General features: G+C 46.2%; 2 protein-coding genes, 1 long non-coding RNA gene and 1 other non-coding gene across 5 annotated transcripts; 3 read left to right on the top strand and 1 right to left on the bottom strand.

The window, feature by feature from the left end:
* Positions 1 to 805: 805 nt before the first annotated feature.
* On the bottom strand, positions 806 to 10,957 carry IDH3G (isocitrate dehydrogenase (NAD(+)) 3 non-catalytic subunit gamma). 2 transcript variants are annotated; one of them, XM_028711728.2, is made up of 14 exons: positions 10,802 to 10,957; positions 9,916 to 9,957; positions 8,929 to 8,940; positions 7,838 to 7,935; positions 7,560 to 7,672; positions 6,390 to 6,450; positions 5,628 to 5,760; positions 4,752 to 4,885; positions 4,272 to 4,374; positions 3,558 to 3,704; positions 3,117 to 3,211; positions 2,562 to 2,622; positions 1,489 to 1,584; positions 806 to 1,034 (listed from the first exon to the last, which is right to left on the bottom strand). In XM_028711728.2, exons 1-14 carry the CDS (start codon positions 10,868 to 10,870, stop codon positions 1,032 to 1,034), a joined length of 1,167 nt encoding a protein of 388 aa, XP_028567561.1. In that variant the 5' UTR covers positions 10,871 to 10,957; the 3' UTR covers positions 806 to 1,031. The 2 variants fall into 2 exon arrangements, with proteins under 2 accessions (XP_028567561.1, XP_077777195.1); XM_077921069.1 differs by lacking the exons at positions 8,929 to 8,940; positions 9,916 to 9,957; positions 10,802 to 10,957 and adding an exon at positions 8,815 to 8,895.
* On the top strand, positions 10,819 to 11,483 carry LOC114587473 (uncharacterized). Its single transcript, XR_003704294.2, has 2 exons — positions 10,819 to 10,942; positions 11,247 to 11,483. It is a non-coding gene; the product is annotated as an uncharacterized LOC114587473 (long non-coding RNA).
* A 635-nt stretch (positions 11,484 to 12,118) lies between these two features.
* Positions 12,119 to 15,586, top strand: RPL10 (ribosomal protein L10). The gene is made up of 7 exons (XM_028711743.2): positions 12,119 to 12,140; positions 12,267 to 12,299; positions 13,953 to 14,011; positions 14,210 to 14,317; positions 14,404 to 14,542; positions 14,858 to 15,020; positions 15,355 to 15,586. The coding sequence occupies exons 2-7, from the start codon at positions 12,277 to 12,279 to the stop codon at positions 15,508 to 15,510; spliced, it is 648 nt and encodes a 215-aa protein (XP_028567576.1). The 5' UTR covers positions 12,119 to 12,140; positions 12,267 to 12,276; the 3' UTR covers positions 15,511 to 15,586.
* Positions 14,586 to 14,719, top strand: LOC114588211 (small nucleolar RNA SNORA70). Its single transcript, XR_003704416.1, has one exon. It is a non-coding gene; the product is annotated as a small nucleolar RNA SNORA70 (small nucleolar RNA).
* Positions 15,587 to 15,837: the final 251 nt, after the last annotated feature.

The raw sequence follows: 15,837 nt of genomic DNA, 5'->3' as shown, positions 1-15,837 counted from the left end.
CACACGAGCCATTATTGCAGTTCCAAGGACACATTCCAGCTGGGCAAAAGCACTCAAGGACACAGAGCAGGTCCGGTACGGGATGTAGTCTGGTGGAGAGTTCTGGAGGACTAGAGTGCCACATCCAGCCTGTGGGTCTGAAATTTACCACACCTAAGACAGCTCAACAAGGTCTGCATGAACCTAACCATTTACCAGGAGGCTGCTTTCTGTATAGACCTCTCCTCCTGCCCTGGAGTGCATGTTTCTAGTCCCTGACTGTAAAGATAGGATTTTAAGTCTAGGCAGTGCTTGACTGGGGGCAAAGCATTAGTAGGCTGCAGCTCTTTAGTGATCCCCACTGCTAGCAGCAGCAGAAGTCATATGCTGCTTGCAGAATTTAGCTTTTATATCACCATTCTCTTTGGCATTCACAAAATCCATTGAAAATTAAGTGTGTCTTTCTGTACTGTGTTGGAACAAAGGGATGTGCAGCTGTAGCCACAGGAAAACCTGCTTCTTTAAAAACCGACACAATCTTAGATTCCAGTCTGCAGGTGCCATGGTGGTAGGTTATACTGCAGGAAGCAGCCAGCTCTCTTCCCTAACTAGGGGAGTCTGGCCCTTGTATTTGGCTGCTGCCTTAGCCAGTCCTTGATTGTAAGTTCCTTCAGTGTAAGTCACCAGGATCCTTCCCTACGATAAAAACCATGCTCCATAGCCCCAAACTTCCTTCTCCCCTGCTGCTCTCTCTCACCACACCATTAATCCACTTAGCTGTGCTTATCTACTAGTCAGCCTAAAAGCAGGAGACACAGAGACATGATAGGCCTCACATTTCCATTTATTTCCCTTTCGTGAAGTGGGTATGAATTGCCATCTTACACACTATATACAGAAGATGGGAGTTTGTGCTTGGCTAGTTCACTATGGAACAGTCTGTTCTAGTCACAGGCAGCAGTTGCTCCGGCCTCCTTCAGGCAGACATGAGGGGTATTTGTTTCAGCTGCAGCTCAAACAGCTATTGAGCCTGGTTCCTTGGCTTCAGAATGTCACTAAAAAACAATAAGAGGCAAAGGTAAAAAAAAAATGAATGGCAAAGCTAGCTACACCGATTTAGAACTACTTATATTTCATTCTGCCCAACCTCACACTGGTTAATCACTAAAATTCCCATTTTGTAAAGAGGCAAAGCCTAAGGCAAGGACAAGTGAAGTTTAAAACTGCTCGACTTCAGTTGCAGGAGGATCCTTTGTGTCCACGCAGCCCCTAAATTCTGCTGTTACCAGTTGCCCCCTAAGCCCCTGCCCTTCCTTCTCCTGCCTTACATCCAATCCCTAAAGGCAGAAGCTGCTCAGTAAGGACAAGCAAGTACAATCATACAAAAACATTGGTATGATGACATTGGTCTGCACTTCATCAAAATCTTGTAACTTCCCTTCCTCACCTTCCACTTCACCCCCCCCCCCTTTGAGAGCTGCAAACCTGTCACCTTCCTACCCAACTCACCTGTGCCAGGTTCGGGTTAGATTTTTTGATCTGTTGCAGGATGGTCTGAACAGCTGCTGAGGTTGTACCCTGGCCCCCAATATCTGGTGTGTGAGTCTGGAGAGGAAAAATAAAGAAAAAAGCTGTATTAAGCCACCTTCACTCACAACCGCCCCTTCACAGTCTTCAGTTTAGTTAACTAGCAGTCTGTCTTCAAACTTTTGGGAGCCAAAAACCCCCTTCAGCCCAAACATGCATTTTGGGACCTTCATTTTTTTACTGTTTAATTTATCTGTAAACACTGTTGCAAACCACTCGAACATTTGGTGTATCTGCACTGCAATTATCCCTTTGTCCCAGCAAAACACTGGAAACTGCACTTCCCAAAGGGATGGGAGAGCTAGAGATATCACCAAGGTAAAAACTATTTCCCATGGCATCCACAAATGAAAATGCCAAATAGGCAACAGAAGTGAAGATGGGCTACCTACTCAAAGTGTAAGGACAGTTACCAAGGGAGACCCACATGCAGACGCATACATACATGCTGTGGTTGTGCACATATGATGGTGCACTCTTGGAAACCTGTGGCTCTTGACCAATTGAAGGGATAGACTATTCCGCCCAACCTTCTTTCCACAATGCCACCAACTTGATACTTCTGCTCCCCCACTGTACCAACTGACACAAACTTCTTCATTTACTTCTTACTACAAGTCCCTGCGTTGCTGTACAAGTCATGGCCATGTTCTCTGATCCAACTGCACCCCCAGTAGGGCACATGGACTAGTACCTGCTCAGCCATCCTTGTCATGCCTTAGGGATCTTTAGAGACTCATGGGCCCAATGGCTGCATCTTTCACACTTGCTCTAGGAATCATTTAGACCCGCACCCTAAAAGCCTGACTTGGATTGGCAAGTCACATTTTGGGTGCCCTCCGAAACAAACAAGAAACCAATCTGAGATATTTGACAATGGTTTTTAAGGCCTCTGCTGGTATGTACAGACCCAAGAAGAACACCCAGTAGCTAACAGCCCATATCCCCAATTCTCTTGATAGGCCATTGGCCTGGGAAGGGAATAAACAACTCACTTCTGCTTCGTCCATAGAGGCCAGAACTGCCTTGCGGATAATTGATGCATGATTGTGCAGTCTGCAATGAACAACAGAGTGAAGTGGTGAGAAACAGCAGCACAAATGCAGTCTCTCTTCCCCCACCCTCCCCTATTATGATGGAAGAATCTGCCACTGAGACAAACATTTCATTTTTGTCTTACACTTTCCCCAAGACGATCAGGTAAGTGTGCAGTAGCTCCCACATTTCAGATACATCTCTCCACCTAGTGTCACCCAATAATTTAGTGGCTGAGTAGATATTTGAACTTGGGAATGCCTAGAGCAGGTGAAGGGAATCTTTGCCCCCCCCAGATGTTGCTGAACTACAACTCCCATCAGCCATAGCAAGCACCGTCAGGGATGATGATGGCAACATCTGGAGGGCCAAAGGTTCCACACCCCCATCTTAGAGGCTAACCCACTACGGCACATTGGCTCTCATAGTTGGGAAATGGGGAAACAGTTGCAGCAGTTTTATTAGGCAGTGGCGGCGGCAGCAGCTGAGAAAGGGAAAGGGGTATGCGCACGTACTTGAGGTGGTCCAGCATCATGCAGCTGGCAAGCAGCATGGCTGTGGGGTTGGCAATGTTCTTGCCAGCAATGCTCTTGCCAGTATTGCGTGTGGCCTGAAGAGAGAGAAAAGAGAGATAAGGCATTGAGAGAGCAGGCTATATTGTCTGAGGGAGCAAGAGGGTTTCCAAAATGAAAGAAACCAACATAGAATAATGGAGAGGCAAAGATACAAGTGGCCTGTTTTTTTGCTGGTGTGTTCTGCTCTCTTCCATCCCCCTCAGTTTTCTTCCAGGCGATGCTTATTGGAGAGATCCTGGTGCTCAGGCCCATCTGGAAGCCAGAGCCTCTGCCTTAGGAGCCCTTTCTCACTCCGTCAAGTAGCATTCCTGCCCTCGGTGCTTCTTCATCTCAACCCCACTTTACCGGAGCCTGACATCTACCACCCTCTCAAAAACTCACCGTTTCAAAAACTGCATAATCACGCCCATAATTGGCACCTGGCACCAGGCCCGGGCCCCCAACCAGTCCAGCACAGACGTTGTTGACAATGTTGCCGTAGAGGTTAGGCATAACCATGACATCAAACTGCTGTGGACGGGACACCAACTAGGAAAATCAGAGACAGCAGTGAGTGCAAAGGTGAGAGTAGTGATTCATGTCCCCTCCTCTCCCCACCCATCCCAGCCACAACAGAACAGTGATGTAGTTTCAGATCTGCCTGGAAGCTTTCATAAAAGCACTCCTAATTTAAACAATTTCTCTGAATGATCTGCAAAAGTCACATATTCTAAACAGAAAGTTACATTATTAGCCAACTTGTTTTCCCTCCAAAGTAAATCCTGAGAAATGTCTTCCGTTTCCTTTATAACAATTGCTTTGACTATTATAAAACTTGACATTTCCAGTTCTCATGATTCTATTTTTAAAAAACAGACAAAGCAAAAAACCCCAAAGTTATGCTTGTGGGCACAAAATGCTGGGACTGACTCCTGTGCATGTTTAATCCATGTGAATGGATTAAGGTGGTAATCTGAAAGCGATTTACGGTGGCAATCCCTGAACAGCAGTGCCAAAGAGAATGAAGAACACAAAGATTTGAGCTGTCTACAAAGAAGACTCAGGTGTCCTGTGTTGGAAATGGCAGCTAGACATAAAACTAGAACATCCAAGTACCTGCATAGTAGTGTTGTCGACAATCATGCTCTCAAATGTGATGTTTGGGAAGCTAGCTGCCACCTCTTTGCAACACTGCAGGAAAAGGCCATCACCCAGCTTCCTAATATGGGAGAAAAAGAGGGGAAATTTCAGCCAGAGCTGCAGCAAAGGCACCACAAACTGTAGAAGCAGCAACTGTTTGTGGTATTCCTGAACAAGAGAGAAAGGTCTATGATGCTAGCGTACAGTCAGGCCTGTACAGCCTACCTCTTCCACACACAACAGAAACCTGATCCCTGACTTGGCAGCCTAGGAATAAAATTTCATGGCACAATGGCCTGATTTGCAGGGTGCATAAATAAGAATTGAGGCATCTCCTACTGGGCACAAGTTGTGGCACACTTTACACCACTGAGCCAGAACCCCCCCCCCCAGCTACACCCATTCCTGCTCCCACACACGCACGCTGAAGAAAGGCCTACATGTTCCCTAACGTACATGATGTTTGCCTTGTGGACGGCGGTCACCTTCTTGCGCCCAGCTTCATGCGCCAGCTTGAAGGCATATTCTGCGATGCGCAGCGACTTGATCCTTGTGATGATCTTCAGGCTCTCCACTACACCAGAGACGCTCTGGAGGGGGCAGGGGCAGAACAGGCAAAATCAAAACTCCTAGTTTCTACCTCTAGCTCAGTTGGGACTGGGTGGGAAATGATGTCCTACTTGGAAAGATTACTGCAATCCTTGGAGGGATTGCCAGTTTTAGGAAACCAACTTTCTGCTTGTGGTTTTCCCCTATGATGTATCATAGAACCCCGGTTAGAGGCCATCTATTTAACTGAGCAAGAGCTGCAGGCTTCGCCTGTTTTTTTCACACCCATACGAGACAAAGCAAATGTCTGTGAGTGAGTGAGTGAGTGAGTGAGTGAGTGAGTGAATATGCTAGTATGGAGGAGCTTTTACAGAGCCAGTCCCTGTGACTGAAAAAAGCCACTTGCCAACATCTTGGTTTTTGTCAGGAGGAACCATTTGGAAGTACGCAATCACAGGAAGGAATCCCTGGAATGGAAGGATGAGAGCCAGACTGAACCCCTGGACTGTCAGTTGCTGGCCACCATCATACAATCTTTGACACCTCACTAAAAGGTCACTTGCCGTATAGCAGGACTATCCCATCACCACTCAATCCTGATCATGATATGCCACAAGCAGAGAGTCAGTATGCTTTAGAAGGAAAGGGAAGGGAAGGGAAGGGAAGGAAAAAAGCCCACCTGGAGAGGAAACAGCCCTGCCCCAATGCAAATAGGGTTGAGGAGGGAGGTGGATTTGGGGAGAAATAAAGAGGGCAAAAGTGGTTGCCTCTGCTAATTAGCACCTCGTGCTCCAGGCTGCTGTATTCTCCCTCCGTGTTCTCTCGGACTATGAGTATGTCAATGTCATGGTGCCTGGTTGCCACTCCCCGAAGGCTCTTGCAGTGAATCACATTAGCAAACAGATCCAGATTTGTGCTGTGGAATCAGAGAAGGAAAGGAAAAGGTCACACGGCACAGATTCTACTCAGAATAACAACTGTTGTGATTCTGTGTACTTCAGAAAGCACAATTGTTCCTTTTGCCCCAGATCCACCTTCTTCCTAGTTTCGCCAATTGCCTTAACAAGAGTATCGTCTTGCTAGGAGAGATGAACCTCATATGCTATGGATGATGACCAACCCACATCATTGGAAATGAGATTCCGTGGCACACCTGGATGGGAGCAGGAGGGCTGATGGGTCTGGCTGTGATGCAGGGTCACACCCAACCAGCAAGAATGCTGCCGCTTGCTTTTCCAATATGCTTTCCAGCCCAGCAGACCAGAAGCAAAACCACACCAAGGAACAGAGGGCAGAGCTGCATATAATGTGTGGGCAGCATACTAGAGTAACACGTCAGTCCTGTGACTTGTGGCATCACTATGGTAAGCAATACAGAAATTAAGACTACTGGCCTCATTTACATACTTCCTTCCACTTCCACTATTTTTTTAAGCCTCTACACAGGGGTAGAAAATGGAAATGAATGGTTGTATATGGACTAAACCACACTCCCAACTCTTAGGCTCTGCTTGGCAACTAGGCTAAGCCTCTCTCTCAACTCACCGCATTATGTTGTTCCGGGACTTGTGAGAAGGTGGTAAGTTATGGTTCGTCTCGATATTTCCTATAAATCCAGGAAAAGAGAACCAGTTAATAAGAGGATCCACTCCCTGGCCTTAGTAAACATAACACACCAATATGGGGCAATCTGAAAATTGCAGCTATATAAATTGTCCTCTTTCCTGATGGGTTAGAAACAAACGTGGATAAAATATCAAGCCTGTGAAATCTGGATTCAGATTCCACAGCAGTCAGACATGTACTGAGAGGCTGTTAGTTTCAGTTCCTCCATCCACAAAATGGGAATAAACAGCACCAGTTTTCCAGAGCTATCACAAGGATGCAATATTAGATATAGGTTTAAATGCAGCAGAGTATTGGAATATGACCTAAGAGATCAGGGTTCAACTCCTCACTCAGCAATGAAGCTCACTGGATAATCTTGGGCCAGTCACCATCTCTTAGCCTAATCTACCTCACAGGGTTGTTGTGAGGATGAAATGGGGAGGAGGAGAACCATGCACACCATCTTGAGCTCCTTGGAAGACAGAGATGGTATATTAATGTAATAAAAAAATAAGCATCTTCAAATACTGTTAAGGCGAAACATAGAATAGGCTCGTTTTGGACTGAAGAGGGAATAATAATAATAATAATAAAATTTATTTATATCCCGCCCTCCCCAGCCGAAGCCGGGCTCAGGGAAGCTAACAACAATAAAACAGTACAAAAGTACAGCATAAACAACATTCTAAAATCATTCATTATAAAATTAATTAATTCAAGCCACTGGCAATCATTGGGCCAGAGCTCCGCGAAGATTGCCAAGGGAGGGAGTCAGGCTGTGCCCTGGCCAAAGGCCTGGTGGAACAGCTCTGTCTTGCAGGCCCTGCGGAAAGATGTCAAGTCCCGCAGGGCCCTGGTCTCTTGTGACAATAATAATAAAAGAAGGGAAGAAAGGAAGAAGGAAAGGGGACCAGATGAATCCAAAATGTGGCTTTGGAAAATAAATGGATACTGGCCTTTACTAAGCCCATGCAGCCCAGTAAAACAAATCTGCCCTTTCCAACCGCCCCCTGAAAAGATACACAGGACACCCCTTTCTCCTCCTTTCGACTTCACTTTATGCAGAACTTGGCACAATTCTGCATGCTGTGAAAAGCAAAGGATCACCTTTGAGGGCTACACGGTTGCGCCGGATGGCCATGAGAGCATTCTGCATGTCCTCTTCAGATCCCTCTGAGCTGACCAGAACTTCCTCAAAGTCCACAGGCACAGTGGCATGCCTGGGGTAGAGAGAAGAGAAGGATGGGGCAGTCAAGGTGACTTCCAGCCATGGCTTTGAGAGGCAAAAAGTGTCTATTAGTTAGCAGGAGAGATCAGTGCACACTAGCAGGTCTTCTGGGTCTTATGCACAGCTCTGGAGAGGCACACAGAGAGGAAATTTGTACCTGAACACCTCCTTGACATGAAGCATAAGCTCCGGCCCAATCCCATCTCCAGGAATCATTGTCACAGTATGGCGTCCCCCATATTTGGCTGGTGGAGGCTGTGGAGAAAGAGGTGAAGGTTTAGGCAGTTTAGAACAAAATCTTGCAAATTGTAATCCTTTCGGCTAGGCCATACCCCTGCCCAGGAATCTTAGGAGGCCTTTGTTCTCAGTAACTACACATCCCTGCCATGCTCATCTAGGCCAATGCCTTTCAGACAAGCCTCCAAAGAACCCTTTCCACACTGACATGCAGAATCTGCCATGAAATGCCCCCACCCACACTGCAGAGGGTTCTGGGGCATTTTCTAAGTCACCCACTCAGTTTGCATGGAGTGCTTGGTCTGGCCTACTGGGCTTCACTGTCACCCCTTGCTAACTAGGGGGAACATCCTAGAACATGCTCAGTACTTCCCTATGCCTACACAAAGCATGGAAGGCAAACACGCTGGTTCACCCTTATGGATCTTCCTTCCCTGTGAGGAACCCCTGACAAGCTTCTGATGATCAGGAGAGCTTAAAAACAACAAGGGCATAGATTCTTTGTTCAAAGTGAAGAATGAAACCCTGAGAGTCCTAGATCCCAGCCAGGTAACACCAGCTGCTCTATTCTAACCAGCAGACCACCCCATTCTCACCTCATTCTTTTAGCTTGCTACACTACATTCAACCAGCACTAAGGATTGTCATGATATTCTCAATTGCCTTGAATTTTAGCCACTCTGACCTTTGGTTTCCAGTGATAAATATAGACACTAGTATTCCCAACTCTAGCTTATCAAACCCCATTCAGGAGACAGTTTCCAAAACCAAATTGAAGAAAGGTTTAAGCCCACTATTTCCAACTTGGGAGAGGAGGCTAAAGAACAACTTAGGACTAATGGTCCATATATTCTAGCTCAGTAGTGTCAGTCTTAGCAACCACCCTTTGCCAGTTACCATCCAGCTTGGGACATTTGCAGCATGGTGAATACTTGATAATTGGAATAGGAGACTTAAACCCATTGGCTGTAACTCCAAGTTTAAAACTGAAATGGTAGGAAAACTACTTACAATAGTTTGTTGCTGTAGCCAGTGTATCAGGAACAGATATTGGGAAGATGGGAAAGGAAGAAAAAAGAACAGGAATTTCACAGGCAGCAGTGTAAAAAAACATTTATTGTTAACCAAACATTTGCCAAGATCCTTCATCTAGCATTTTAACCAGCAGAGTGCTTTACAATCTCTTAGGTCCTTAGATCCATTATAGTATTGCGATTTACAGAGTGTGACTTCCTCTGTGTGCTGCAATAGTCAAAGATTTCTTTCATTTTTAAACAAATATGACCAGGATTCTAATCCGCACGGACACCAGCTTCAGTGAACAGGGAAGCCAGAGTGTATTAAGGACTACAAGACCAAACTTCCAAGGGTCCAGAAAGTATATCTGGTGCCTCTGAAATGTTATCCACAGATCTTTTTAATTTTTCCATGTATTTTGGAAAGTTAGTTGCTTGCTATGCATTTGGATACCTCTTCAAGATATCATAACCAAATTTTGCACAACAGTTTGTGAATCAAGGAGCAGATTTTCATCTATGTTGGGATAAAATTGGATGCCATTTTGAATCAAGATAATAGCCTCAACCTTTGAAAACTGCACTGATTTTAACCACTGATTTTAAAAGGTACAAGACTGTTATTACCTTGTAATTTCCCTACACAGTTAATAAGTCAGAATTATTACTCCAATTGAACAAAGAGAAGACATGGAAAAGGCAGGTCAACATGGCAGAGCCCATTAGAACATCTTCCTCCAAGAGGAGAAACTGTCCTAGATTGCAACATTTTGTTTGCATACCAGATTTGATCCCAACTCCTCGGGTGCCCAATCAGTAAAGAGATTAGAAACAGGTGTCACATCAGGACTATTTACATTCCCCATCTGTCCATAGACAGCGGTCAGTGAATTTGTGGGGGAAATAATGTACAACAGAAGACAAGAGTGCCTCCCCTAACATCTCTCTGTGACAAAGGATGGCAAGCACAAGCAATACAAACCGAGGCCACATTCCTGCGACTGCCATCTGTCAGAGCCTGCACCTGTGAGGGAGAGAGAAAAACAGTATAGGCTAAGGAAGGTGATTTGGGGAATCCAGAAATAAAGGATTCTTACAAGACAGGAATGAAACACTAGGTGTCTGCCTGACTCTGTGAAATTACAGGTTTGGGCGAGATCTTTCATTTATTCCCCTTTGCCAGAAGCTAGAGCTGGATATTTGCTCTGTCAAAGCGTTCTTGCTCAACTGTCCCATCAAATATGATCAAGTATTTACTGCTAATGAAGGGTTCAAATCCACATTCAGCCATGACGCTCACTGGGTGACTGTGGGCCAGCCTCTCAACCTCTCACAGGGCTGCTGTTGTGAGGATAAATGGGGAGCAGCAGGAAAAGTGTGAACCACCTTGAGCTCTCTGGATGAAAGGTGGGAGATAAATGCAATTAATAAATAAGTCTGTAGGAAAGCAATGGGTGGCAGTTATTCCAGACTCATTACTATAGAGGTTACTAATCATCATCATCATCATCTCCTCGTGCAAACGGGGCTGTTTCCTTTCCTTTAATTTCCTTGGTTGTGCTTTTAGCCCTTTAATTCTCCTCTCCTAGTCTCATATCTATCGCCCAATCAAAATTATCTGCTACGCAACGAGTCCCAAAGGAAGCGCCCAATAAAAAAACCTTTCCATAAGAGGCCAGCCAATGCGAAAGCACCATTCTCCTTTTGTCCCACCCGCCGTCTGCCTCCTTAACCAATCGGAAACATGGCAACGGTTGCCGCAGCCCGCCCACCCACTCCCCTGAGAGGAAACCAAGAAGCGGCGCCGGTTTCTCTTCACCTCCGGACAAGGTCATTGTCCACAACCGCAGTCGAAACCGTCGTCTTACCGAGCGGGACGCCAACAAGGCTGGCCTCCACAGCTGCCTGCCAGTGTACAAAACTGCCGAAGCCGCCATCCTTCAATCTTCTGAGGGGGGCGAATTAAGAGGAGTCTTATCCAGATACCGCGAGACCTGTGACGAAATCCCGTAAGAAACCGCGTCTTCCCGCACAAGCGGCGGGAGGAGCGCATGCGCAGTAAAGTTGCTTTAGCCTGTCTCTTCCGACAGAGCTTGAGATCCTTATAATTCCCGGTGGATATTCTCCGGGATTCCTAGCATTCTCATTCGTACTTTGCAACCGTAAATAACTCACAGCTGCCATTTTATTAGTTATTAACCCAGCAGGTCGTAATGTCCAAAGAAAGCAGGGCTCACAGTAGGCGCCAAACGAATAGAAATTCGTTTAATTATTCTGCTCTTCGTTTAGTGTTGCTTTTGCTTATGATTTCAGCTGAATGCAACGAGAGCTGCAATGCATCCTTAGTTAGAGTAGAACTGTGCAAGCAAGGACGTCTTAATAAAATTGCTCCTCGTTTCGGGGTTGAAGACTATACGGAAAGCCAGCAAGTTAAATGATACATACTGGACTTCAATGTGAATTAAGTCTTTGTTTTCTTTTTCTGTAAACTTTCGACAAAATTGCTTATTACAGCCACATTAATAAAACAACTATTACTCTGTTTCCCAAGCTGATTTTTTGAAGAATTCATTGAACTGGTTTACCTCATTATTACGGTACTGCAAAATATGTTTAGCATTTTACACCCCCGGTGACCCATTTTTTTGTCACTCATGTACATGTACGCGGCTTCACTCCATGTTTTATTATTTATGTGTACAAAGATAACAAAAATAGTATACAGTAGATAAAGATATATAGATGTATAAAAAGAACAACTATGTTACTGTATTTCGAAGTGCCAAGTAAGAGCGGAGGTCGATAGAGGCATTGCAGCTCCTTCCCGTGAATAAAAACCTTGAAAACTAGCACCACCTAACTCAAAAGCCACGGGCAATTCCACACGTTATACAGTTCAAAATACTGAGGCTATTATAACGTTCAGCACTGACACGAGGGTTGTTGTTGTTTTTAAGATCTCCCATCTAAAACTGCACGGGCACCTCCTTCGCCCTTCTATCCCTCAGTTAAAGGCTTAAACGTCCACTCAAATGGAGTCAGAATCAACCCGGAAGCTAACGTGTCGCGCCGACCTTCCGGATACGTTAAGCTTCCGCTGCTTCCGGTCCAGACAAGCCCCAACCTCTGTGTCCGCGGCCGTCCTAGAGCGGCAGCGTTGATAAGCAGGGCGCAGGCGCGCTCCCCGCTCTCTTTCCGCTCGGCGAGGTGAGTACGCGGGTGAGGCGGCTGCGGCGCGGCTTGGGCCTGAGAGCGAGAAGCAGGCCCCGCGCTCGGCCCGCTTCCCTTGGCGGCCCCGGACTGACTCTCTCTCTCTCTCTCTTTGCCTCTCAGACCTGCAGCCATGGGCCGCCGACCCGCGCGCTGGTGAGTTGGGCCGCCCGGAGGACGGGCAAGGCCGGGAGGAGGCCGCGTGGCCGCTCCGTCAGGGGGAGGACGCGGCGAGGCGGCTCTGCCAGGAACGGGAGAGGCCGAAAGGGGTCTCTCCTGGCAGCCGCATCTCCCGCTTTCCTCTTCTGGCGGGGGCCGCCATCGGGGAGGACGAGGGTGGGCGACCGAAACGGGCCCCGCCTCGGGGGCTCTGGGCTTTCACGGCTTGCTTGTGGCCCGTGGACCCTTCTGCGTTGCCGCCTGTGGTGGTTCTTAGCAGCAAGGTTGCCTTCCTGGGATGGCTATTAGACCCCAAACACCCACCCCGTACACACACACACACACACACACACACACACCGTGAGTTTAGCATAAAAACATGAGATTTCTGCCAGATTTGATCAAGGGGCTGCCCGCCTCATTTTGCATCCTGCCTCCTAGCAGCTGCCAGTTGTATGCATGCATCAGAAACCCTTAAGCGGGACACGAAGGCTGAAGCCTCCCCGTGTTCTTTGTCCCTAATATCCATAATGTTAGTGGTTTGGGTGGTAGTCACTGCTAGTTGTACTCAGAGTAAGCCCACTGAAGCAAGCAGGTATGACTAACAGGTTCACTAATTTCAGTGGATGCGCTCCTGAGTAGGATGTAGTTGAGTACAGTATGATACTAATATGTGTGAGAGTCTTCAGAGTGCTTCACATAAATATTCTTTATTTTATTCTTACAACACTAAGCATTAGATACTAAGCTTAGAGAGTTGAGACTGAAAGTGGCTTTGCCTGAGACCACATAATGGCCTGGTTCAGACTTTCATTCAAAGCCTCATAAACTTTTATGAAGCCAGGTACTAGCCATTCTATCACACACCACCCCCAGCAGGCCAGCATAAATCCAGATTTCCTGGTTGTGTCTTAACACAAGCCAAGATTTTTGCATAGAAACTGATGAGGAATAGGAGACATACTTCTCACAAGTGCCCATTCCAAGCTTCAAAAGCCATGGCTTGTTGAGCCGAAAGCGATTGTCCAAACCATGGTGTAACTTTGAGGTAAACATTGCTGCAGAAATTACTATTGATCTCGGGATGGGAGCCAGATCTGTCAGCCAAATGTATAGGGAAAGTAGAAGTTATTGGGTTCACAGAACTTCCCTTACTGTTAAGAAACAGTACTAGTATGAAAATAAAAGCCAATAAATACAGATAAGTGTCTACATGCTCTTTATTAATTGTATGAGACATATTTCTAATTTAGCACTTGCTTGGTAGCCATAGAGCAGCAAGAAATTGAATGTGGCAAGTGAGCAGACTAGCAACATGGAAGGAGGATTCTGTTCCTTATGTTTGCCCAGCATAGACATGCAATGAGCTGCTGAAGGAAGGTTGGAGCTCTTCATCCTTCCACTGCTAAACTCCATTAGGCTAGTAAATTGGTTTAAAAGGCTAATACCTGGGACTGCATCTTGGACCAGTTTCTAACCCACCAACCCCCAATCAGATGTGAATGACCAGAGGCAAGGGTTGATGGGAGCCGTAGTTCAACAACCTATGCAAGGCTATAGGTTCCCCATTTCTGGTTTAACATATTCAGCAGTTGTGACTTTAATTTCAAAAAATTGTTTCTGACTACCTTATCTGTCTTTTTCTTCTAGTTATCGATACTGCAAGAACAAGCCTTACCCCAAATCCCGTTTCTGTAGAGGTGTTCCTGGTAAGTTAATATATTTATTTTTGCCTGATGAACTGTTAAATTGAACTTCATGCATTCAGATAGGAATGTAGAATTTAATCCAACAGGATAGCCTGATGAGACTTAATTGCCTGGTCAGAGTGGATTGCACCTAATTTGGCCTGTTAGGAAATCCGAGTTTTAGTGAACTGGCTGATAATATTACTTTCTATTCTTCAGATCCCAAGATCAGGATTTTTGACCTGGGCAGGAAGAAGGCCAAGGTTGATGAGTTCCCACTCTGTGGGCACATGGTGTCAGATGAATATGAGCAGCTTTCATCAGAAGGTACAGAGCACCAAAAGACCACTCAAACCACTCATTTTGCTGTGCTTCAATGGTCTGTCCCATTCACCCTGTCTCTCTTTCTGCAGCTCTAGAGGCCGCCCGTATCTGTGCCAACAAATACATGGTGAAAAGTTGTGGTAAGGATGGATTTCACATCCGTGTGCGCCTGCACCCCTTCCATGTCATCCGCATCAACAAGATGTTGTCATGTGCTGGAGCTGATAGGTGAGGAATGGGTAGAGACCCAGTTCTGGTGTTAAAATTGACCTTGCAGTCAATTAAGCCGACCAGCCCCTGCTGCTATCGGGGGGTGGTGTGCACTGACTGCACACAGTAACTCCCTTGGTTGTGTACGTGCTCTGTTCCTTGTACAGTGCACCTTAAGGGACCCTGGGAACACTTGAGTCCTGGTGAGGTGCATGACTGGCTGAAGCTCTTGGCTTCTACATTTGTCAAGAGGGCTTAACTGGTGGTGGGTGTAGCAGCGTGGTATAGTCCTTGAGGATAACACCCTAAGATTTGGTTTTGGTTTCTTATTAGACTCCAGACAGGAATGCGTGGAGCCTTTGGTAAGCCTCAGGGCACTGTGGCCCGTGTGCATATTGGCCAGGTCATCATGTCCATCCGTACCAAGGTGCAGAACAAGGAACATGTCATTGAAGCACTGCGCAGAGCCAAGTTCAAGTTCCCTGGTCGCCAGAAGGTAATGCGTTTATTGGTGAGGGAAGAATACTGTCAGTGCAGAAGTATACAGCCGTTGCACCGCTAAAGATAGGGTGCAAAACAAGATAAATCTCTCAGTATAGCTAGTGAGATCATAAGCTTTAGTTTGGTGCTCTTGCAACCTTTTGCCCAGAATGAACTTTGTCATATGACTTTCATCTACAGTGACTGACTAAGTTGGTATGGAGGGACAGGCCAGTTGACATGTTGTGTTGCTTCTCAGCTCTCTAACAAAGACAGGCTGATACTCAGTAGTAAATGCATAATAGCTGGGAAGTCTGAGGCAAGCTTCTGATGTCTTCTCTCTCACCTAGATCCACATTTCCAAGAAATGGGGCTTCACCAAATTCAATGCTGATGAGTTTGAGGACATGGTGGCTGAGAAGCGCCTTATCCCTGATGGCTGTGGAGTGAAATACATCCCCAACAGAGGCCCTCTGGACAAGTGGCGTGCATTGCATGCAGCATAAGTGCTTGGTGGTTATCCACAAGCTGCTTTCCTAAATTCTTGAAGGAAGATGAATGGAAATAAAAAATGTCTATTGAGCTGCTGTATTTACTGTTACATTAATGTTACTGTGGGTTTGATAAAACATCAAACATACGTTCACCCTCTTCTGGAAACAAGTGAACATAGTACAGTGGTACCTTGGGTTACATACGCTTCAGGTTACAGACTCCGCTAACCCAGAAATAGTGCTTCAGGATGAGAACAGAAATCGTGCTACGGCGGCAGCAGGAGGCCCCATTAGCTAAAGTGGTGCTTCAGGTTAAGAACAGTTTCAGGTTAAGTATGG

This window comes from Podarcis muralis, chromosome 17 (assembly GCF_964188315.1).
Source record: "Podarcis muralis chromosome 17, rPodMur119.hap1.1, whole genome shotgun sequence".
Lineage (NCBI taxonomy): Eukaryota > Metazoa > Chordata > Lepidosauria > Squamata > Lacertidae > Podarcis > Podarcis muralis.
This window is presented reverse-complemented; position numbering and strand designations above follow the sequence as displayed.